The sequence below is a fragment of the Tachyglossus aculeatus genome, chromosome 11 (assembly GCF_015852505.1).
Source record: "Tachyglossus aculeatus isolate mTacAcu1 chromosome 11, mTacAcu1.pri, whole genome shotgun sequence".
In the NCBI taxonomy this organism is placed as follows: domain Eukaryota; kingdom Metazoa; phylum Chordata; class Mammalia; order Monotremata; family Tachyglossidae; genus Tachyglossus; species Tachyglossus aculeatus.
In genome coordinates, this window is record NC_052076.1 from 46492300 (window position 1) to 46515451 (window position 23152).

The 23152-nt window shown below is 45.1% G+C and overlaps 1 protein-coding gene across 4 annotated transcripts in view; it reads left to right on the forward strand.

Annotated features, from left to right (window-relative positions):
- Nucleotides 1-23152, forward strand: part of ZC3H18 (zinc finger CCCH-type containing 18) — a 90088-nt gene that overhangs the window by 63040 nt on the left and 3896 nt on the right. Inside the window, exons 9-18 of one of the 4 annotated variants that reach the window (XM_038753701.1) lie at nucleotides 4014-4205; nucleotides 5216-5341; nucleotides 8124-8225; nucleotides 10914-11057; nucleotides 12287-12352; nucleotides 13758-13766; nucleotides 14343-14503; nucleotides 15203-15405; nucleotides 16826-16922; nucleotides 18286-18382. In XM_038753701.1, the coding sequence (XP_038609629.1) occupies nucleotides 4014-4205; nucleotides 5216-5341; nucleotides 8124-8225; nucleotides 10914-11057; nucleotides 12287-12352; nucleotides 13758-13766; nucleotides 14343-14503; nucleotides 15203-15405; nucleotides 16826-16922; nucleotides 18286-18382 (1197 nt within the window). The remainder of the gene's footprint in view (nucleotides 1-4013; nucleotides 4206-5215; nucleotides 5342-8123; nucleotides 8226-10913; nucleotides 11058-12286; nucleotides 12353-13757; nucleotides 13767-14342; nucleotides 14504-15202; nucleotides 15406-16825; nucleotides 16923-18285; nucleotides 18383-23152) is intronic. The other 3 variants (XM_038753702.1, XM_038753703.1, XM_038753704.1) reach the window with 3 other exon arrangements.

Genomic DNA, 23152 nt, shown 5'->3' on the forward strand with positions numbered 1-23152 from the left:
CTGTGTGACCTTGGGTAAGTCATTTGACTTCTGTGCTTGTTACCTTGCCTCTAAAATAGGGATTAAGGTTTTGAGCCCCATATGGGACATGGACCGTGTCCAACTTGATTAGCTTGTATCTACCCCAGTGCTCAGTATACTACGTGGCACATAACAAGTGTTTAGCACATGCCATTAAAAAAAAAAGTAAAGAAAAGAAAACCACGGATCCTGTACCGAATCTTCAGGATATAATCAGTAGGTGGTTGCCAACCTGAAACTGGGTTTAAAGGGATTGTAGGTTAAGGAATTTCAGGTGCATCAGAAACTGACCCCAAAAAAGAAGTGATTAGGGATGACAATATCAAGCTAAGGCTTGTGGAGTAGGAGCCCTGCCTACTTGAGGTGGAGGTCCTGATGTTCTCTGCTAATAATAATAATAATAATAATAATAATAATAATAATAATAATAATAATAATAGTGACATTTATTAAGCGCTTACTATGTGCAAAGCACTGTTTTAAGCACTGGGGAGGTTACAGGGGGATCAGGTTGTCATCATCATCAATCGTATTTATTGAGCACTTACTATGTGCAGAGTACTGTACTAAGCGCTTGGGAAGTACAAATTGGGAACATATAGAGACAGTCCCTACCCAACAGTGGGCTCACAGTCTAAAAGTCCCATGGGGGGCTCACAGTCTTAATCCCCATTTTGCAGATGAGGTGACTGAGGCCCAGAGAAGTGAAGTGACTTGCCCAAAGTCACACAGCTGACAGGTGGCAGAGCCGGCATTTGAACCCATGACCCCTGACTCCCAAGCCTGGGCTCTTTCCACTGAGCCACGCTGCTTCTCACTGACGGACCCATTGCCCGTTGGCTTTTACCACCCAAGAAGGCCTGCTTCATATTCTGCTAACAGTGTTTCCTGAACTTCCCGTAATGGCAGCTGGCCAGGTGAAAACTAGAGACGACTACAGGTTTACCTTTCGGGTTCGATTCTGGTCCTTTGAAGCAGCCAGTTCATTCCGAGTCTGAGCACTCGCTTGCAAAATAGGTGGGAATGGCCTCACGGGGAGAAAATGTTGACGGTAGAAAGGATTGAAGACAGTCTGGATTAACTAGACTACCCACAAACTGAAACTGTTCCATCGGACGTGACTTCAGTGGTGGAGGCAAACAAATGATTCGTTGTTTTGCTTTCACTGTTGCTGCAGCCTAAAATCTTAACTCTTTTAAATTAGTCGGACTCAGGGTAAGGAAGCTGTCATCGATGTAACAGCTTCCTCCTTAATTTCCATCTGATGCAGGTCATTAAGAGCCCCAGTTCTGTTCTAAAGGTTAACTACCTTGTAATTGAATCTGGAGGACTTAGATTCTAATCCCGCCCCTGCCACTTAACACCTCTGTGCCTCAGTTTCCTCATCTGTAAAAATGGATGTTATTATACCTATTCTCCCTCCCACTTAAATGGTGAGCCCCAGGTGGGGCAGATGCCAAAATTATTGTTGAATCTGCCTGTGTGGGCAAGGAAGAACTTGATGACCCAGCCCCTCAGCGGCTGAACCACTTCATGGGTGAAGTTGAAAGGATTCTAAACACAGCCACAGAGCCCAGCCTCACCAACCCTGTAGCTGAGGTAATAAAGGGAGGGAAAACAAAGAGACAGAAAGAACTGGTAAAAGAAAAATATAAATAATACTGCTAGGCCTGAGAAGCCTCAAACTGGGGGATTCAGCCCTCAGTTGACCACATTCATTGTACTACCACTGCATATAAGACACTATACCAGCCTTTTGGAGGAATACAAAGGTGTTGCTTTACAATACATAGGAATCCCCCTTGCTAGTTGTGGGCAGGGAATTGTCTACCAACTCTTTTATACTCTCTCAAGAGCTTAGTACAGTGCTCTGCACTGCTCAATAAATACAATTGATTGAAGTACTGCTCTCAGAGAATTTCCACTCCCCAGAAATGGCTATCAAATGTCACTGTTGCTGCCATTCCTAAGACCGTTTCTCCCAGAGTCTGAAACAAAAGCATGTCTGAGTTTGTTGATGCTAAAATTGAAACAAAATATAATAATAATAATAATAATAATGATGGCATTTATTAAGTGCTTACTATGTGCAAAGCACTGTTCTAAGCGCTGGACAAAAGACATGATTGTGGCATAGCATTAACACACTCATTGCCTGCACCTGCAGTTTTGGTTTGCCCCAACTCAGAAAGGGCATGTAGAGGGTTGGAGGAGGAGGATCAGAGTTGGGCAACCAGGGTGATCAGGGAAATGGAGCAGCTTTTACAAAGAGAAGAAACAGAAAAGAGGGGGACTCATCAGTCTGGAAGTCTACAAAATTAATGAAGGGCATGGGTAGGGGCATTCACACAATTGTTCAACAAAATCCCATAACACCAAAATAGAGGGGAGGAGGGCGACCAACATTGAAGCTTGGAGGCAGTAGATAAAAAACACAAGGAGAGATTTCTTCACAGCAGGTGGTGAACATATGGATTATTTTTACCAGAGGAATTCGTGCTGGCCAAAAGTAATTGGCAAGAGGGGTTTGAATAAATTCATGGACAAACAGCTCATAGATGTCAAGAGAGTAACATCAAAGAAGTTAAGGGTGCATCCCTAAATATTAGGCTGAATGTCAAGGAAGGCAGTCATCTCCCAGCGATCCTCTCGGCAGCCTGTTACCGCCGTTGGAGACAGAACTACTTGGTTGGGTGAACCCTTGGTCTGACCCAATAATGACATTTTTTATGTTCTTAAATTTTTGAAGCACATTCCAAGAAAACCCCTCTTGGGGTTGAGTGATAACAGAGTTGGATTATTCTGATGTCGGTCCAAAATCCCGATTGTGAAATTGAATTTTGTGTTTTGATTCCTAAGGCAATGAAGAAATCCAGGAAATGGAAAGGTGACAGCTTCTCAGTTACACTGAGAGGATACAAATCTCTGACTGACTGGGTTACGGGACTCATTTCCTTCCCGGATTATTTTTATCCTGTAAAACAAGGTTATGCGGTAACATGTCCTGGTGGACTGAGTTGGGCAGGGATTTTAGTTGAAGCAACGGTAGGTCTAATCTCCCTCTGGTTCTTACCTTCAGTGGTCGGGGGACTGACCTCATTGAGACAGTTCAGGTTTTACACGAACACCGAGGCTGCAGTAATAAAATGACAAGAAAATGGAGAGAGTACTACAGAGTTTATACGTGTTGTGAGCTAATCTCATTTCTTACGTTGTTAGTGTTCCACGAAACCTTGTTACCTTTCAGCCTCTTCCTTGGGGACTTCAAGTCATTTTTCCCTAGAAGAATCCCCAACTGTGTCACTCTCCTTCCTTCCCCAGCCCTGATAGCACTCATGTGCCTATCTTTATAGTCTTACTTCCCCCTATTTGTAATTTGTTTTAATGTCTGTCTCCCCTCTGGATTATAAATGTAATATGGGGGATTATCTCTCTTCATTGCTGTTTGTAGTTTCCACACGCTTTGTACAGTGCTCTGCACACAGTAAGTGTGCAATAAATGCGATGGAAGGAATGAATAAGGGCAGGGATCATGCCTACTATCTCTGTTGTACTCCTAAGTGCTTAGTACAGTGCATTGCACAGAGTAAGTGCTCAAAAAATACTACTGATTGATCAGATTTTCAAGGAGATATGTAATTTTGTACTGTGTTCATATTTTATTTTTCCTGTACTGATCGTGTGTTGAGGTGGTCTTGATCTTCTTTGAAATGTCATAAAAGTGTAACAGGCCTTGATGGTAATGTAAAATCCTTCCTCTGGATTTATTCTCCCAAGAAGAGAGGGCTTACTAGCTTTTGGATCTGATCTTCTTTTTGTTTTTTTTTAAATTTCCAAAATGTCGTCTTAGACACATACAAGATATGTAAAGGGAATGAGTGAGCCACAATCTTGGGCCTCAGTTTTGCATCGAGGCAGCCTCACTGTGGAGGACCACTCCCCTTTTTGTACTAACATGGTGTTTGTGTGTGTGTTTTTGTGTGTTTTGTCAGCCGTCAGCCTGAGCCACCAAAGAAGGAGGCCACCTCAACTGGCCCTCAAGTCAAGAGAGCAGATGAATGGAAGGATCCTTGGCGCCGATCCAAGTCCCCTAAGAAGAAACTTGGGGCGTCTGTTTCTCCAAGCCGGGCTCGCAGGAGACGAAAAACATCGGCCTCATCAGCTTCTGCCTCAAATTCCTCGAGGTATTGAGCCCTCCAGGGGACTCTGTGGTCTGGTGGTGGCATTGAATGTCCTCTTCAGCCATCATCTGCTCAGCTACCAGCATTCAATTTTTTGGTTCTAGCATTGACAAAATATGCTTTCCTGCTACATTAAAAAAAAAATCCCCAGGAAAAGATGGGGGTAACAGGAAATGTTAGAGGAGCAACTTTTGTGGGAAAGCAACCTAGAAGGACCTATTGAGTAGTCTTTTTTTTGTCTCTAATAAGACTGCAAGCTCTTTAAGGGCAGACCCTTGTATTTAACATGCCTTTTAAGGATGTAGGGCACCGTGTGGGTGTTAAGTGAATGCTTGTCATTTAGCCAAGAAAACTGAATCCTGGGAGGGACGATTGGCACTTGGAGGACAGAGCCAGAAAGAATGAAGTGTGGTTTTCATGCAGTTTACCTAAATTTGAGGGGATATGCTCCACCCCCGCCCTAAACCTATTACATCTTTCTTGAATATTTTAACCCAAAAAATTCGAGTTTCTATCATTATTTTTACCTGCTGTCAAAGGTTGCTCCTCAAGGGACAGGCATCCCACAATTTTTAAACCAAATATTCGCAAGGAAGAGGAGAGTAAAGGACTAAGAGAGGGCCCCCTTTTAGTTTGTTAAGGGAAGCAAGCGAGAAGCGGAGGGGAAAGGAAGCAGAAATCATGAAAGGGATTTTTTCTGAAAATCCAAGAAATGCGGAAAGCGCTTTAATGGAGAGTAGTTTGTGCCGTTCAGCCTTAAAAGTTATTCATGTTACTTGTTGCTTTATTTCTTCCGGGAGAGGCTCCAGGGCACAGTTAGACCAGAGCCCTCCCTACTGTCTGGTGAAATGGCTCCCTGGAGGTGTTTAGGAGTGAGAGGGTGGGGTTCAGAGTCTCTAGCGCAAATTAAGCACTGTTATAATCGTGTCAATTAAAACGTTCGGGATGGCATTGGACCGAAAGAGTGACTTGTTTCTCTCTTCTTCCCCACTCCCCCCTCCCCAATATATTAGGTCATCATCTCGTTCATCATCTTACTCTGGATCTGGCTCTTCTCGATCCCGTTCCAGGTCTTCGTCTTACAGCTCCTATTCTAGCCAATCTTCCAGGCACAGCTCATTCTCAGGCAGCAGGTCCAGGTAACTAACGCTTCCTTTAAATCATGCCCACTCGTTTCACACTGTCCCCCTCGCCGCCTCCAACCCCCTCCAAGTAAGTAACCCCGCGTTCTGCTCCTCTATGGGGTTTGAACTGATTTTTACCTGATTTTTAAATACTCTCGTTGTGTAATTTAAAGGACCATAGCACTGTGTGTCCTGAAGTCTAATGGAATTAGAATTCGTTTAGTTCGGTAAATAAATCAAATTTAAGTAGCCAGATCTGGAGCTGACTGGAAAGTGAGAGGACAAAGGCTAGAGGGGCACCTCAAATAATCTATGTAGAATTGGCTACGATTTTAAATAAAACACACTGATTTAGTAATCCTCAGCTCCATTCCACCCCTGCACTTTGCTTTCTTTTCCGTTACTCTATGTGCTCTTCCCATTCCAACAGCTTCCTCATACCATCCTTCCCTTGTACCTCAGAGTCCTTTATCTCTTCTACCTAGCCCCAAACACCACTCTGCATCATCAGTGGTATTCATTGAGCACTTACTGTGTGCAGAGCCCTACTCTAAGGATTGGGAGAGTGCAGTACAACAGAGTTGGTAGATACATTTCCTGTCCACAGTGACCTTGTGGTCTAGAGGGGGAGACAGACATGTATAAATATGCCCACACCCCCCCACAAAAAAAAAGCAGGGGAGAAGCTCACACTCTATCCTTAAGGGAATAAACTTACAAATACCTCTTGCCAAAGCAGCTGTTTCTTGTGCCAAAATTGGTAGTCTCTCTGTGAAGACCATAAGGCAACTTTTCACTACGCATTTTGAATTCAGCACGTCGGAAGAATTAAGAATTTATCAGACAGTTGCCACGTGGGGGTAGAACAATGTGAAATGTCAGAAGAAACAGTTGTGCATTTGTTCATGACGTTAGTCAATGAGGGCCTTCTGTAATAACTTGTGAGGCACTTCGCCCCCAATCCCCGCTCCGAACGGAAGTAAGAGCTTAATAAATCCTATTATCATTACTAGTAGATAATATTCATTGAGGGCATTCAGAGCGCAAAGCACTATACAGAACGCTGGGAACAAAATACACAGATAAGATGTACATAAAGTCTTGTCCCCCAAGAACTCAGAGTCTGAGAGTAAGTGGGGCCGGGGGCTAGGAGGGACTTGGCAACAGGCACACAAGGAAAGGTGAAAGCATTTATTCATTCATTCGGTCGTATTTATTAAGCGCTTATTGTGTGCTGAGTATTATATTAAGTTCTTGGGAAAGTACGCTGCAACAGTAAACAGTGACATTCCCTGCCCACAATGAGCTCACAGTGTAGAGGAGGCTAACATAACATAACAATATTAAGGAACAAAATGGGTGGCAACTACGACAGGAGCAGTAGGGCATTGTGGCTAGAGGAGTATATTTATTACTCTATTTATTACATATTATTTACATATTATTATTATTATTATCATTACATAATATTATATTATTATTATTAAATACATATTTACATGTATTATTTACATATTATTACTCTATTTATTACTCTATTACATATTTATTACTCTATTTATTTATTTATTTTGCTTGTGCATTTCTGTCCTATTTATTTTATTTTGTTGGTATGTTTGGTTCTGTTCTCTGTCTCCCCCTTTTAGACTGTGAGCCCACTGTTGGGTAGGGACTGTCTCTATGTGTTGCCGATTTATACTTCCCAAGCGCTTAGTACAGTGCTCTGCACATAGTAAGCGCTCAATAAATACGATTGATTGATTGATTGATTGAGCAGCATTTCAGGCTTCTCCTAGCCTGAAATCACCAAAGTCACAAGCCTCAGCCACTTCCTTCCGAGCCTGGAGCAGAGACCATGGAGAGTTCGATGGCGTGGTCGGGGGCAGCTTCTCCTGGGTCACAAGTTTTCCTTACCTAGAGGCTCTTCAAAAGTGTAATCCCCGTATTGTAACCATCTCGTTGGTTGATTTTTGTGATAACCAAGTATTTCATGTCAGCAGGTCTTCAGCAGTTGTAGTTGACTAAAATTCTCTGTGGGCCACCTGCTGAAGTAATTACCCTTCCCTGTTATATCTGAGTCTGCCATGATTTGAATTGTTTTATAGCTGGCTTCCACTATAATTAGAGAGCCTCTCGAGAAGACAATTAAGTTTTTCCTTTACATTCTTCCCCTTTATTTACAGGATGACAACATAGGTATTGTGTAATGTGTATAGTTCCAGTCTTGAAGTGCTTAACCGCTGTGATTATTTGAAGGAAGTGATGAAATATTTATGTGTCATATAGAGGTTTTTATTTGAAAATTTTAAAATGATGTAAACATTGCCTTCTGACCCTTTTTTAAATGTAAGTGCTTGCAAGGAAGGTGTTTGCTTCATTGATGAAGTCAGTACTGTGAATCACTAACTTGCTGCAATCTTCTTTGTCCTTCTCTGACATAGTTTGGTAGTCATTTGACTTCTGTCACTCCCAGTCCAGGAAATCAGTGTTGAGTTTGGGGCTCTTTGGTAACCTTCTTTTGAGTTTTTGCCATGTAATTTCAGGGACATTTAAAGATAATTTCAGGGGTATTTAGACGCTTCAATTCTAAAGTGTGAAGAGAATTCAAATTGTCCGTAACAACTAGAGGACTAGGCCCACCCAAAGCTTTTGGCAAAACTTCAGACTTTTTATAATCTCGAAGTTCCAGGCACTCAAAGCATGGCCATTGTGCCTTTAGTTACTGAATTTGTGAACTCAGTGGAGGGAGCGTGCCAGAGTTTTTACTTGAGAGCTCCTGTTTTGTGTTTTTCCCCAGGTCACGGTCCTTTTCATCTTCCCCTTCTCCTTCTCCAACTCCATCCCCACACAAAGCTTCTGCAAAAGTTAAAGGCGAGCCTGCGCTAACTGCTGGAAAAGGGTAAGCTTGAAGAGTTTGAAATTGCTGATGAAGGGATGTGTGATTTGTGTTCTTAGATAAATAAGTTAGCTAAAGTATGGTTGTCTCCCCGGTTTTCACAGTACAATAAAAACCCAGTTATACAGAATGTGTGGGGCCTAGGCCTTTAGGGATTGACCGTTATTCTGGTTGATTGAATTTTTACCAGTTTTCGTCCTGACGATATAGAAGTATATCTTTTGCTTCTTTATAAAGGGGTGATGGTATGTGGTAGTTACTCAGGAATAGCATCGGGGCCACGGTCATTTGTTGGTCAGTTGATGAAGGAAGCTCCAGATAGGCAACTTTTTTATGGGATTCTTTTTTTTCTTGCTGTCTACAAAGTAGATCCAAGTCCAAGTTTTCAAATTTATAAAACTTGGATATCTCATGAAAACCTTCCTCCAGTGTTGTAAGTGATTGCATAACTTGAGAAGCAGCATGGCTCAGTGGAAAGAGCAGAGGTCACGTGTTCAAATCCTGGCTCCGCTAATTGTCAGCTGTGTGACTTTGGGCAAGTCACTTAACTTCTTTGCGCCTCAGTTACCTCATCTGTATAATGGGGACTAAGACCGTGAGCCCCACGTGGGACAACCTGATCACATTGTATCCTCCCCAGCGCTTAGAAAAGTGCTTTGCACATAGTAAGTGCTTAACAAATGCCATCATTATTATTATTATAACTGATGGAAAAGCTTCTAGGGACAATAAAACAAGAAAGCAAAATATGTAACCAGCTCTCACTGATAAAACACTTGGATTGGATATGTGAGGGTGTGTTCTATAATTAGTAGGTAAAAAATGGGAAGTATGGTCTAACTTGAACATGTTTATCACTGGATGACTTTTTAAACATTATTTATCCTTCACAAAATGTTCCTTCATTGAAAAAGAAGATGATAAACCAGGAGAAGGTTTCTTGCTATCAGTGAGTTGACTGGGGGCCTCTCAGAAAAACCAATCCACAGTGCTTTCAGAAATCAGTTTTGTATTGAGTTTTCCAAGTGACAAGAGCGAAAAGGACCGCTGCTGGTGATAAAACATGATTGTGTTAGCGGTAGGAACTAAAGACAATATTAAAAGGCGGCCTGCAGATATTGTTTTATGTGTAATTTCTAATATTATATCTCATCCTCCCTGTCCTTCCATCACAACCTTCCTTGAGAGGCAGCCTGAGTGGGAAAAGGCAGGGATCGTGGGCACCCAGGGACAACACCTCGGCTGTGGGATGGAATTGCCATTCGGGCCTTTCTATTCCCCACCTCCTCCCTCCCCACCCTGCAGCATCAGGTTGAGGCCATGCTATGCCACCATGAAATCTGGTCCTCGTGTCATCACAGCTCCGAGGAGTGGTGGAGCTGAAAATTCCAAGACTTCCTGGAACATGTCCCTCAGGACTTAGACTGCACATTGGGAGAGAGGGCACTCAGCCACCAGGCCTCTCCAAGTGTTCAGTCAGTTAATGGCACTTACCGATTGCTTATTTTGTGCAGAGCACTGAACTGAGCTCTTGGGAAAGTGCAGTGTAATAGAGTTTGTAGATCCGATCCTTGCCCATAAGGAGCTTACAGTCGGTGGGGGGAGGCAGACGTTAAGATAAATGCGTTCCCAGAAGTCCTGAGGTATAGTGGGCTCGGCATTTCAAATGGATTCCTTCATACTCGGGTCCCCAGAGCAATTACCCTGCTGCCCTAAAGTTCCTGTCTTGCTTGGACTGTAGTCCACCTACAGAATTTTGGCCCAGTGCTAATTCAGTGCTCGCTGTGATCAACAATAATTCCATGGTTCAAAAATCAACTTGTAGTCATGTATTTTCTCTTTCAAGAAACCTAAGCGATTTTCAGAATTTATTTTTATGTGTATGGTTGCTCAGAATAGCACAACTCTATTCCCAGTGAGAAAAAAGGAAGAAATGTAGATGAAAGGAAACTCAGGATTATCTGGTGTTACGCCCTGTAGCAGTGCCAGTGTGGGAGTAAGCAAACTCTGTCGGTGTGCCCACGGACCACCAGGCCAGACCTGTTCCACCATTTGTCATCACGCCTTTCCTACTTGGTGTCAGAAACTTTCTCTTGTCTCCTTCAGGATTCTATTGTCACGGGCTTGTTGGGCTAGAAAGTGACTTTTTCTGACATCAGCTCCTTCCTTGCTTGTTATATCCCAGGAAAAGTCTCTTTTCCTGACAACTGGAGCCCACTCTCCTGGAACCCGCTATCTTCTCCTCTCCCTCCCTAAACAGTTAAGAAACAGGGTTTCCGGCAACAAGGAAGGAAAATGGGTGGGCTGATAGTAGTGGAATCAGGAGGACCACCAGGTAGAGCCCTGAATTTGGTGTGGTGCATTCCTTCAACTGCCTCTACCTGAGCCCGTTTTGAGGCTCGGGCCCCTGGAACCCTCCTTCCTCATTGCATCCCACCCCCCTTCTGGTGGTTTCCACCCACGGGATAGAGTAAGCCTTGGATTTTGTAGCCCTTAGGCTTGGGAAAAACCACAGGATCAGGTCCTCAAGCTGCCCAGACCAGAGCCTTGCCAACCCAAGCCAAAAGAAGGAAATGTCTTCATTCTACTGAGGCCACTTCATAATTCTTAATTTTATCTTGGAACTACAGTAGATAAGACCTGTCCCTATTATTGCCCCTAACCATGGCTTATTTGAATTCCTCCTTTCAGAGAGAAATCTCTGAAGAAACCAGCCCCACCTCCAGCCCCGCCGCAGTCCGCCAAAACCACTGCATCTGCACCAGAGCCTGCCAAACCAGGAGATAATCGGGAGGCAAGGAGGAAGGAACGTCAAACCAGGACCCCACCTAGAAGGTAAGAATCAGCGAGCTTTTGGGGGTCCTTGGAATTTCTGAGCTATCATTAGGAATGAACCATAATCTCCATACGAACATAGATGAGAAGCAAATGATTAGGAGTATGGAGTTGGGGCAGAAAAACGAGCCAGCTGCAGAGCCCAGTGTGAATCTGGTCTTGGGGCTCTGCCGGAGCCCAGAATCTGGCTGGCTTCTCTGCACACAGTAAGCGCTCAATAAGTACAATTGAATGAAAAGACGCCTAGCCTCAAGTAATTTAACAAGTTAGTAATATTAGCCAGACTGTGGGCTTGGGATTTGGGAAGGTGATTCTGTTTCTTTGGTAAATACAACAAAATTTGCTCAGTCTTTTAAAGTTTCACCTGCACAGGTGCACATAAGTGAAAGACTCAAGGAGGAAGTAGTAACCTTGTTTGTTGTTTTGTTTTATGGCATTTGTTAAGCATTTACTTTGTACCGGGCCCTCTATTAAGCACTGGGGTAGATTGAACATAACGGGTTGGACACAGTTTCTGTCCAACGTAGGGCTCACAGTCTTAATCCCCATTTTACCTGGGTTCTGAACCCGGCTCCACCTCTTGTCTGCTGTGTGACCATAGGCAAGCCAGTTAACCTCTCTGAGCCTCCGTTTCCTCATCTGTAAAATGGGGGTTAAAGATGAGGAAACGGAGGCTCAGAGAGGTTAATTGGCTTGCCCAGGGTCACACAGCAGACAAGAGGTGGAGCCGGGTTCAGAACCCAGGTCCTCCAACTCCCAGGCCATGCCGTTTCTCAACTGTGGGTCTCTTTCCCTTCAAGACCCTATTTTCCATACTCAGAAACCCTCCTCAGCAAGTTTTCTGGACTAATCTTATGGAATACACGTTACTTCTTAAATCTGTGGGTGTGGGTTATTACCAAGAGAGAGCTATTTTATGAATTTGGAAAAACATTCGCCTCGAGGCAAGTTGGCTCAACTGTCCTTCACATATGGAACCTGAACGGATGTTTAATTGATAAGCTAGCATTCTCTTTTGAGCATAAATGTGGCTACGATTACTTGCAGAGTTGGAAATAGCAAGCAAATCGCACTTTCATCAAGCAGTTTACTTGTATTTTCCCCTTATGGATTCCAGGCTTAAAAAGGATGGTGTTTTCTCCTCCCCCTATCCTAGTAGATGTACCTAACTAGTTGTGTTTTCGGGTGTGCAAATACATTTGTGACCAAATCTTTGCTTTTTATTGCAGGCGGACTCTCAGTGGCAGCATCAGCGGCAGCGCCAGCAGCTATAGCGGCTCTAGTTCCCGATCAAGGTCATTGTCAAGATCTCTCTCTAGGTCTCATTCCCGATCAACTTCTGCCTCTGTTTCTCCCTCCCCTTCAGGGTCCAGGAAGTCCCGGTAAGAAGTAAAGCCGAGTGTTAGCTTCCTTCGCCCTCAGGTATTCTGGGACCAATTACTAGTAACTAGCATAACGGAGAATCAGAAAATCACTCTACTGAAGCGAGAGGAAGACCACAGAGCAGGGTTCAGGTTATCTTCATTTTGAAAAGTGAAACTGGCTACGGAATTCTTCCATACCCATTGATTCTTGAGAACGGTAATAGATATAAAAATGAAGGCCATTGATTCTTGAGAACGGTAATAGATTTAAAAATGGAGGGCTGTTCAACTCTATGTAAAATTTCAAATGAGGAGTTTCTGTTGAACTTAATTGGTCATTGACTCTGTTTAAAAAAAAAAATCCTGAATTTAGTAGGGAAGCACCTAATTTTCGTCTATTGGGAGATGCTCCGTTTCCTGAGGTCTTTGGCTTGAGAAGATCTCAAAAACTAAAACCGTAAGGCCAACCTAGTGAAAGTCCTGTACTTCCTTGAGAAATAGTGAGTTTAGCTGTCGGCAGAGATCTGGTTTGCCAAGCTGATCGGGTCTGTGATAGTAGAGACCTCTGCGTCCCCCGGCAAGGTCATGAGAGAAGAGATCCAGAGAAGAGCAATGAGCAGAAGTAGCCTGGCCGAGTGGCTAGAGCGTGAGCCTGAGAGTCAGAAGGACCTAGGTTCTAATCCCGGGTCTGCCACTTATCTGCTGTGTGACCTTAGGCAAGTCACTTCACTCCTCTTTGCCTCAGTTCCCTCATCTTTTAAATGGGGGTTAATACTGTAAGCCCCATGTGGAACCTGGACTGTGTCCAATCTGATTAAGCTGTATGTACCCCAGCATTTAGAAGAGGGCCTGGCACGTAGTAAGCGTTTAACAAATACCGTTAAAAAAAAATGCAGGCAGCATTATGCAGTTCCAGAAAGCTTCCTTTCTGAGTCTCCCTGAATGGAGAGAGGGTAGGTCCTAACTGTGGTCAGGAAGACAGTTTCAAAACTTAGGGAAAACTGGAGGAAGGGGATTTTTATGATTGGGGCGGAGGGAGGAAGAGAGAGGAAAGGATGCCTGAGAGGGAAGAAAGTAACCAAAAGGGAAAACAAAATTCTGCCAAGTGCTGCATCAATTCTAAGAGCCACCTGCATTGCCCAGAATCCAGCAGCAGCAGCAGAGTGTGAAACAATAAAATAAAACACGTTTTGTGAGTGTACCAGGCAGTGGGGCAGTTAACATTTTCATGCCCAAACTTGATTAATTTAGCCCAACGTGTTTCAAAGACATAGACTTAAAAAATATGTGGTTCTCTTTCCCTTTTTTCTTCAAACCCACTGACTGATGACCTTAGGAAATCCAGGTATGTGTCTCCTCCCAAGCATCTGTTAGAGGGCTGCTTCTAAAGCCCTGGTGGGTCTGGCGTGCCAATCGAAAGTATCAGTTCTGGCCTTTCAAGCTCGTGTTCAGTTCATCTGTGAAGACGTCGGTGCTTTTAGAAACTAGGAGACATCTAAAACCACGTGGGGACAATTTCCCAGAGCTTCGATTCTCTTGAATTTCAATGTGAATTTAAGCGCTTCTAATGAAATCCACTTTCCAAATGAAATGCCCTAAACCTGTCCTTCTCGTCTCTCTTGGGTTGTGATCACCTCTCCTTGTGTTGGTAATCTAGTTTAATGTACCAAACTTGTTTTCGTAAGTTTGCTAGAAGCCATATATTGTGGTTATTAATCCTCTATCTTCCTGCCCAGCAAACTTGGCTAGGGCCCTTGACTCAGCTGATAAGAATTCAACTTGTCTGCCATCTTTTGAGTTTACCAGGGTTGAACTACCGATGAACTAGAACTGGTCTACGTGGGTGTTGTAGAAACTTTCTCTTCTGCCCTGCAGAGTGGATGTCATGTTGGTGGCATATATGCCTTTGTGTCTGTTTCAGGTCCCTGAGTGTGAGCAGCGTATCCTCTGTCTCTAGCGCCTCGTCCAGTAGCAGTTCTGTTCACAGTGCAGATTCAGAAGACATGTACGCTGATCTAGCCAGCCCTGTTTCCTCTGCCAGCTCCCGCTCTCCAACCCCAGCCCAACAAAAAAAAGAAAAAGGTAGAGTGTTTTGGTTTCCTTGTGGGCCGCTGAACTCTTGACCCTCTCGCCAAGGGAATTCCCGCATGAAGTGACCGGGGCTAGAGAGAGTCTCTTTATCTGGGCCCAGCTTAGGGCTTAATGATAAGTCATGGGTGATCTAGGCTTCCCTGTGAACTTTGAGTCGACACAGAGAAGAACCTAAAAACAGGGATCCTAGAAAGACGTAGAAAACACGAGGGCTGAGTCCTTGTTTCACTTCACCTGAATGGAAAACACAGACTTTGACCCCAAATTTAGCTGGCACTTCCGTTTCCCAATTACACATGCAGCCGTTGGAGTAAGCTAATCGACAACTTTAGATTTGTTTGCAGGAAAAAGTGGTCAGTAGAGTGTAGAAAGGAAGATGTTAAGATGAAAATTCTACCTGTCATGTGTATAGAGCAAAATAAAAAAGCTGTCATTTCTGTATCTCTTTTGGAATAGTCTGTTTTTGGTCGACCAAAGCCTGAGGTGATCTACGAACCTCTTTTCCTTTATTTGGACGTCTTTTCTCCTTTCCTGTCGCTGTTGAGAGATTTGGTGAATTTCTTGCAGTCCTTCATATTGCTTTCAACACATGCACAACAGTGACCCAAACACAAGTCCCCTGCTGTTACCTGCCCCAAAGACACACCCGAAGCGGTTATTGCAGACTGTTGACTGACTTTTTGGCATCAGCAGGAAAATCTAAAAAAGAAGACAGTGTTAAGGAGGAGAAGCGGAAAAGGGAGGTGCCCTCCCAGCCCCCCAAATCCACGAAGCCCACAACAGGTAGTAAATCGTCGCAACAGTCACTACCATCACAACAGATGCCGTCATCACAACCACAGCAAGGGGGATTCAGCGCCCACAAAGAGATCAAGCTGACATTGCTAAACAAGGTAAGAGGAGCAGGATAAGACACGTACTCCAGCACCTCCGGCTGTCTAAATAGTGAAGGCAGAATGGAGGCCGATCTTTTGAGAAAGTAGAGAGGATCGTTCCTTCCCATTTCTAAGCTCACAGCGAGCGAGAGTTGTAAGGGAGTGTGTCCCTCCCCTGAAGCGTCCGGGTCGGCAGGCAGGTGACTAATCCTGCCCCACATTTTCACTGGGACTGCAGCGGGGAGCCAAATGAAGTGGAGGAAATGAGAGTCATCGTCCATGTTGAGCCCTTACCTTCCAGTACCTAGTTGCTCGCAGTCATTAATTTGTGCAGAGCCCAGCCCTGAGACTTTTCCTGAACCCCAGTCACCTTAGTGCTTTGCCCTCAGTAAGCGCTCAATAAATGTGATCGAACGAATGAATCAGGGATACTAGCAGCCCAACGGGGAGAAGGAGTAGAACATCTGTTCTTGGAACCTTCCTCTTCATCCCACTCCTCCTCCCCAACCCCCTCCTCTCTTTTAAACTTCCCAGAAGGCATTTTTTGGGAAAGATAAGCTTCCCAGGTTTCAATGCCCCAGCACCTCTCCCAGCTCAAAATAAACTGTTGGGATTGCTACAGTAGAATGATAATTATCTGACCATCTGCTTACTGAACCATCCAGTTTTCTGATTCAAGGCTCCTTGGATAGTTTTTGTTTCGTTTTAAAGTTCAAATAACTCCAGATTGGGCCAGTGTGTGTCTGAGATCCCCCAGCCCCAGCTCTCTGTTTCCCGAGCCGTTGGTTCCCTGGCCCTGACGGGTCCTAGTTTGTTTGGAAATCGGCTTTCAAATGTTGTAAATTGGGCACTTTGGGAACCACATTATTCCTTTTCAGGCCCTCGAGAGGTACCATTTAGACCATTTAGTCCTAGTGGCCTTAAAAACGTAAAACTTGCAAAGTGGTGCCCGCTCTACCAGAATAGAAAGCCGATTATCCACACAAATCTGGGTCACAATGCATTGGAGCAGCTTAGATCCTGGGGCACTCGGTCTCCTCCACTCTTATTTTATCCCCGCCGAACAGATATTTTTGTGCTTCCTTTCCCCTCTCTCCTTCCTTTCTAGCCTCCCCCTCTCCTTCCAGGTCAAGGAGCAAAGGAAGGTAAGGATGTCAATGAATGTTGAAAACAGAGCCCAGGTCTCCTTACTTCTTATTAACTGACGGACTGCCTCGCTGTCATCTTTCCCCGCAATGACACGCACACTGCTGTGGCTCTTAAGGCTGATCCTGAAGAAACAGAGGAATTGTTTTCGGTTTTTCTATCTAATTATGTGTCGGAAGATGCAGGGACACCTTGGCCTGCCATCTCTTTTCTCATACCACTGGTATTTTCTGCTACCTACCAACAATACATTCCTCTGCAGCTCTTGGATTTTGTCTTCTTATCATTCTAGGCGGCCGATAAAGGAAGCAGGAAGAGATACGAACCGTCAGACAAGGATAGGCAGCCCTCTCCTCCAGCCAAACGAGCTAACGTGTCACCTGACAGAGGTGAGAACTTTCTAAAGTTGTCATTTTAGTGACTAGTTGTCCTTTGGGGTTTTTTTTTTCTTTTTGGCTTTTATTTTCCTGGGCATAGATTGACCACCACCCCATTCTGACGATCAGCATCCAGTGCTTAGAACAGTGCTTTGCACATAGTAAGCGCTTAACAAATGCCATCATTATTATTGCTCCCGGACGGCCGTTCAATTGGTTCAGTTAAGGGAACTGCTAAAAAGTACCCACATCTGTCTTCCAGTTGCAGTTCTTTTTCCTTATTCAAGTATTTCACATGTCTGTAAACTGCCTCTTAATGTGATGTGCACCCCACTTTATATGGTATTTGTTAAGCGCTTATTATGTGTTAAGGACTGTTCTGAGTGCAGGGGTAGATTACAAGTCTGCTAGAGAGGCAGCATGGCCTGGTGGCTAGAGCACGGGCCTGGAAGTTAGAAGGACCTGGGTTCTAATCCCACCTCTGCCACTTGTCTACTGTATGGCCTTAGGCAAGTCACTTGACTTCTGTGCCTCAGTTCCCTGTGAGCCCCACAAGTTAGGCGGGACACATTATTCCACATGGAATTCACAGTCCAAGTAGGAGGGAAAACGGGTATTCAGTCCTCATTTTACTGATGAGGTAACTGAGGCACTGAGAAGTGAAGTGACTTACCCGTGGTTACCCTTGGCTAGCCGGGATTAGAACCCAGGTCCTCTCAGCCCCAGACCCACGCACTTTCCACTGGGCTACGCTGCTTCTCGTTTTAGACCCACATGGACCCCCAAGCCCTCAAATCTCATTTTCGCCTGGCTTTTGAAAGTATCTTAGCTCCAAATCTGTCGTCTTAGACGTGCCAGACAAAGCCGGGCAGAATGAGACTCTGGTGGATTTCGGGGACCCTAGAGTGGGTGGCACGAGAGTGGGAAGGGTGGAAGTAGAAGAGGTAGATAAAAGTGGAGGGGTATTTTCTCTCCTTGATCCTCTCTCCTCCCACCAAGCCTGGGCTAACACACAGAGGGAGCAAAACCGTTCACTCGCTCCTAAGGTTCAGGAGCTCCATATTGGCAGGCCAGTATGCATAATGGAAAGAAGTCCTGGGGCAGAAGATTTGCTCGCCCAGAAGCCATTTTCCAACTAAGATAAAACAGTTGGTGAAAAGACATTGTCCAGTTTTGAAGGCACCTGCATTCATTGAAAAAAACCCACGTCAAGAGGCCCCAATCAGTCGTATTTATTGCGTAGGTACTGTGCACTTGGGAGAGTACAGTAGAGTTGGGTTGGTTGAGAGCGTCTGCTCACAAGGACCTCGCAGTCTACAGGATACTGATAAATGTGTGACGGATTAGTGTTAATCCTTTATATTCCGTTTTACAGGTTCTCGGGATAGGAAACCAGGTGGGAGACTCTCATCCCCAAAACAGGAACGCCAGAGAGGACAGAACCCCAAACCATCTCTGACTCAACCAGATAGGTGAGTTCCTCTTGTTAATATTACAGTTGCAGCACTCCGTTGATCTTATAGGACGGTGATGTATAAACCCCTATTCTGACTTCCCCTATCGACTTACTGGTGGTTGTGTTACTGTTACTGTCGAGTATTGCCAAAACCGTACATTGCGTGCAGAACTCCTCTTCAAGGAGTTCTGGGTTGGATAATCCTTTTTTACCTTAACAGTCAGCGTAAAGCAGCTGATCAGTTCTCCCCCTCCTACCTTACCTCACTGATTTCTCCTGCAGGGCAGCCCTCACGCTTTGCTTCTCTAGTGCCGGCTTGCTCACTGTGCCCCTATCTTGTCTATTTCATTCATTCATTCATTCAATCGTATTTATTGAGCGCTTACTGCGTGTAGAGCACTGTACTAAGCACTTGGGAAGTACAAGTTGGCAACATATAGAGACAGTCCCTACCCAACAACGGGCTCACATTCATTCCGTCGTATTTATTGAGTGCTTACTGTGTGCAGAGCACTGTACTAAGCACTTGGGAAGTACAAGATGGCAACATATAGAGACGGTCCCTACCCAACAGTGGGCTCACAGTCTAGAAGGGGGAGACAGACAACAAAGCAAAACATGTGGTCAGGTGTCAAGTCATCAGAATAAATAGAAGTAAAGCCAGACGCACATCATTGACAAAATAAATCCCCCTCGTCCCTCCTCCATCCCCCCATCTTACCTCCTTCCCTTCCCCACAGCACCTGTATATATGTATATATGCTTGTACATATTTATTACTCTATTTATTTATTTATTTTACTTGTACATATCTATTCTATGTATTTTATTTTGTTAGTATGTTTGGTTTTGTTCGCTGTCTCCCCCTTTTAGACTGTGAGCCCACTGTTGGGTAGGGACTGTCTCTGTATGTTGCCAACTTGTACTTCCCAAGCGCTTAGTACAGTGCTCTGCACACAGTAAGCGCTCAATAAATACAATTGATTGATTGATTGATTGAAAATAAATAGCATAGTAAATATGTACAAGTAAAATAAATAGAGTAATAAATCTGTACAAACATATATACAGGTGCTGTGGGGAGGGGAAGGAGGTAGGGCTGGGGGGATGGGGAGGGGGAGAGGAAAAAGGGGGCTCAGTCTGGGAGTCTGTTTCGCTGCCAACCCCTTTCCCACATCCTGCCTCTGACCTCCAACTCCCTTTCCCTCCATTTATGCCAGACCACCACTTTCCCCACCTTCAAAGCCATATTAAAAATCTCATATCCTCCCAGAGGCCTTCCCCAATTGCGTCCTCTTTTCCCCTACTCCCTCTCCTTTCTGTGTCACCTATGCCCTTGGATCTGTACCCTTTTAACACTTGGTGTTCACCGCACCCTCAACCCCACAGCACTTATGGACATATCTGTAATTTATCTATACTAATGTGTCACCCCCTTGACTGTAAGCTCCCTGTGGGTAGGGAATATGTCTCCCAATTTTGTTGTCTTGTACTCTCTCAAGCGCTTAGAACAGTGCTGTGCACATAGTAAGTCCTCAGTAAATACGATGGATAGAGAAGCAGCGTGGCTCAGTGGAAAAGAGCACGGGCTTTGGAGTCAGAGGTCATGGGTTCAAATCCCGGCTCTGCCACTTGTCAGCTGTGTAACTTTGGGCAAGTCACTTCACTTCTCTGGGCCTCAGTTACCTCATCTGTAAAATGGGGATGAAGGCCGTGAGCCCCCCATGGGACAACCTGATCACCTTGTAACCTCCCCAGCGCTTAGAACAGTGCTTTGCACATAGTAAGCGCTTAACAAATGCCATCATTATTATTATTACCAGTGGTACTTCCACAGCACGTCAGATTTTCCTCAACTCAAATCCCCACGTAAAAGCCCTGAGGGGTTTGCTTTTCAGAGAAAAGGAGAGTGATCTGAATGTTTACTTGTGGCTGGGCCTCTAAGGTAAAGGGCTCCTTTCCATCATCATCATCAGTCGTATTTATTGAGCGCTTACTATGTGCAGAGCACTGTACTAAGCGCTTGGGAAGTACAAATTGGCAACATATAGAGACAGTCCCTACCCAACAGTGGGCTCACAGTCTAAAAGGGGGAGACAGAGAACAAAACCAAACATACTAACAATAAAATAAATAGAATAGATATGTACAAGTAAAATAAATAAGTAGAGTAATAAATATGTACAAACATATATACATATTTCCAGATGGTCCTCCATTCGGAGGTCTCTTAGCTCTTGACCAGCTGAGAGAGGGAGGGCAGTTAACCTAGTGCCTTTCAACCAGTGACACAGAGCAAGAGCCAGGTACCAGACAAGTGGTGTTCTCCAGAAGCTGCATTCGAGCATCACTTGGTCATCAATCAGTGGTGTTTACTGAGTGCTTATTGTGTATAGAGCACTGTACTAAGCACTTGGGAGAACACAGTACAATAGGATTGGCAGACACAGTCCCCTGCCTGTAACCAACTTTCAGACCAAACCAACCAGCTCTCACCTACCCATGGCAACGGGGGCAGGAGAGCAGAGTCATTTAAATCCCCATGGAGTCATTTTGAGAGGCAGAACAACTGCAGGACAGCTGTGGGTTCCGGGCTCCTCCACATCCCCAAAAAGGAGGGAGAGTCCTTGAGTTCTCAGGAACCTGTAGCCCGGGACTTGGAGGGTGCGTTTTGCCAAACGGGCAACGCTAACGGCCCCTTCTCCGAGCCTGAATGCAGACGCCTGTCCATCTTCAATCAATCAGGCCAGGAGCCCACTGGGCTCTGTACAGCCCGTGTGCATGGTGCCACTGCCCTGGTTGAAAATCCCCCGAGTTAGCTGCTCCTCCACCTTTCTCCTCTACCCACCCTTTACCGAAACGGCTAATACAGTAACCAAAGAGACTGGTTCCCGTTCCACCTCCTCTCCCTACCCAGCTTCAGGTGAACAAGGAAATAGCCACGAGGTGAACAGCAGGAAGGAGGAGATGAAGCAGCAGAGAGCCTGGATAGTCAGTCCCAGAACTATTTTTACTGTGCTTACCTTTCACAGAGGGTGAAATAGGCCAATAGGTTGGGCAAATACCTGAGATGCTAGGTCACTGGGTGAACTTGCAGGCTTGTTGGGATTGGCTCATCCTGCATGACCTTACCGAGGGGCGGTATTAGAGGCAGACACGCACAACACACACCCATATGTCCCTCCTCCAACCACCACCTACCACCCTGCCACCCCAACTGTAAGCCTACAGGCCCGGGCTTTGGAGTCAGTGGTCATGGGTTCAAATCCCAGCTCCGCCAATTGCCAGCTGTGTGACTTTGAGCAAGTCACTTCACTTCTCTGGGCCTCATCTGTAAAATGGGGATTAAGACTGAGCCCCCCGTGGGACAACCTGGTCACCTTGTAACCTCCCCAGCGCTTAGAACAGTGCTTTGCACACAGTAAGCGCTTAATAAATGCCATCATTATTAAATCCCCGAATCTCTTCTACATTAGTCTACCCCTACCAGATTTCGGAGGCTGGGAAATACAATTAGCATATTAGCAATTGGAAGGGCCGCAAGTGATCTTCAACGTGTTCGATTCATTCCAAAGCTACTGACTGAGGTTGTCTTCAAGTAGGGGTTCACCGAATTATAATTCGGATAGATTGATTGTAAACATGCAAGTTGAAAATGCATAAAAAGCAGCGTGGCTCAGTGGCAAGAGCCCAGGCTTTGGAGTCAGAGGTTGTGGGTTCAAATCCCAGCTCTGCCAATTGTCAGCTGTGTGACTTTGGGCAAGTCACGTCACTTCTCTGGGCCTCAGTGACCTCACCTGGAAAATGGGGATTAAGACTGTGAGCCCCACGTGGGACAACCTGATCACCTTGTAACCTCCCCGGTGCTTAGAACAGTGCTTTGCACATAGTAAGCACTTAATAAATGCCATTATTGTTATTATTATTATAATAAAATCCCAAGAGGAGGAGAGAACAGAGGGTGTTGGCTGCCACAGTCCCTTGGGTTATTGATCTAGTATTTGAGCGCCCATTCTTGCAAGAGAACAGTAGAGGTAGGAGGCCAAATCTCTGCCTTCAAGGGGCTTAAACCCTAAGTGGGGAGACAGACACCAACTAATCTACAGAGAGCAGAAGAAGAGAAGCGATAGAAGGATAGGTGGAAAAGCAAATGCGAGTATGGCAGTTCAGAGTGACGAGGGTGGTGGTGAGTGTAGGAAAATTGAGTGGCCCCAGAAATGCCAAGCTGGAATTAGTCAATCAGTGCTATTTATCGAATGCTTAATGTACACAGAGCACTGAACTAAGTGCTTGGGCGAGGGCAATACAGTAAACACAAACCCTGCCCACAGGAGTTTGCAGACTAGGTGGGGAGGTTAGTAGGCCCTGACCTAGGGAGAAGAAAAATGAACCAGGGAAAGCCTCCGGGAAGAGGTGGATTTTACAAGGACTTTGAAGGTTTGGGAGAGCCGTGCCCTGCTGGATTAGTGGGGCGAGAGTTCCAGGCAGGAAGAAAGGCCCCAGCAAGACTTGGTTGGAGGGTTGAGCAATTAACAAAACACCCTCGATTGGCAAACGTTTTCTCCCTTTCTCCAGGCTTCCTATCCTGGGTGAGTGCCTTTCAACTAATTCCCAGTCAGAGATCGTCCAAATCCTACGGTCCCTCTGCCAGAGGCAGAGTTGCTCCTTTAAGACCAGAGACTAATCTGAAAGCTTTAATAGGGGTGGAACAACAGGCTTGAGAGTGTTTTTTGCACATAGGGCTTTGGGATGCTGATGACAGGACAGAAAAAAAGCCAACCTCAGG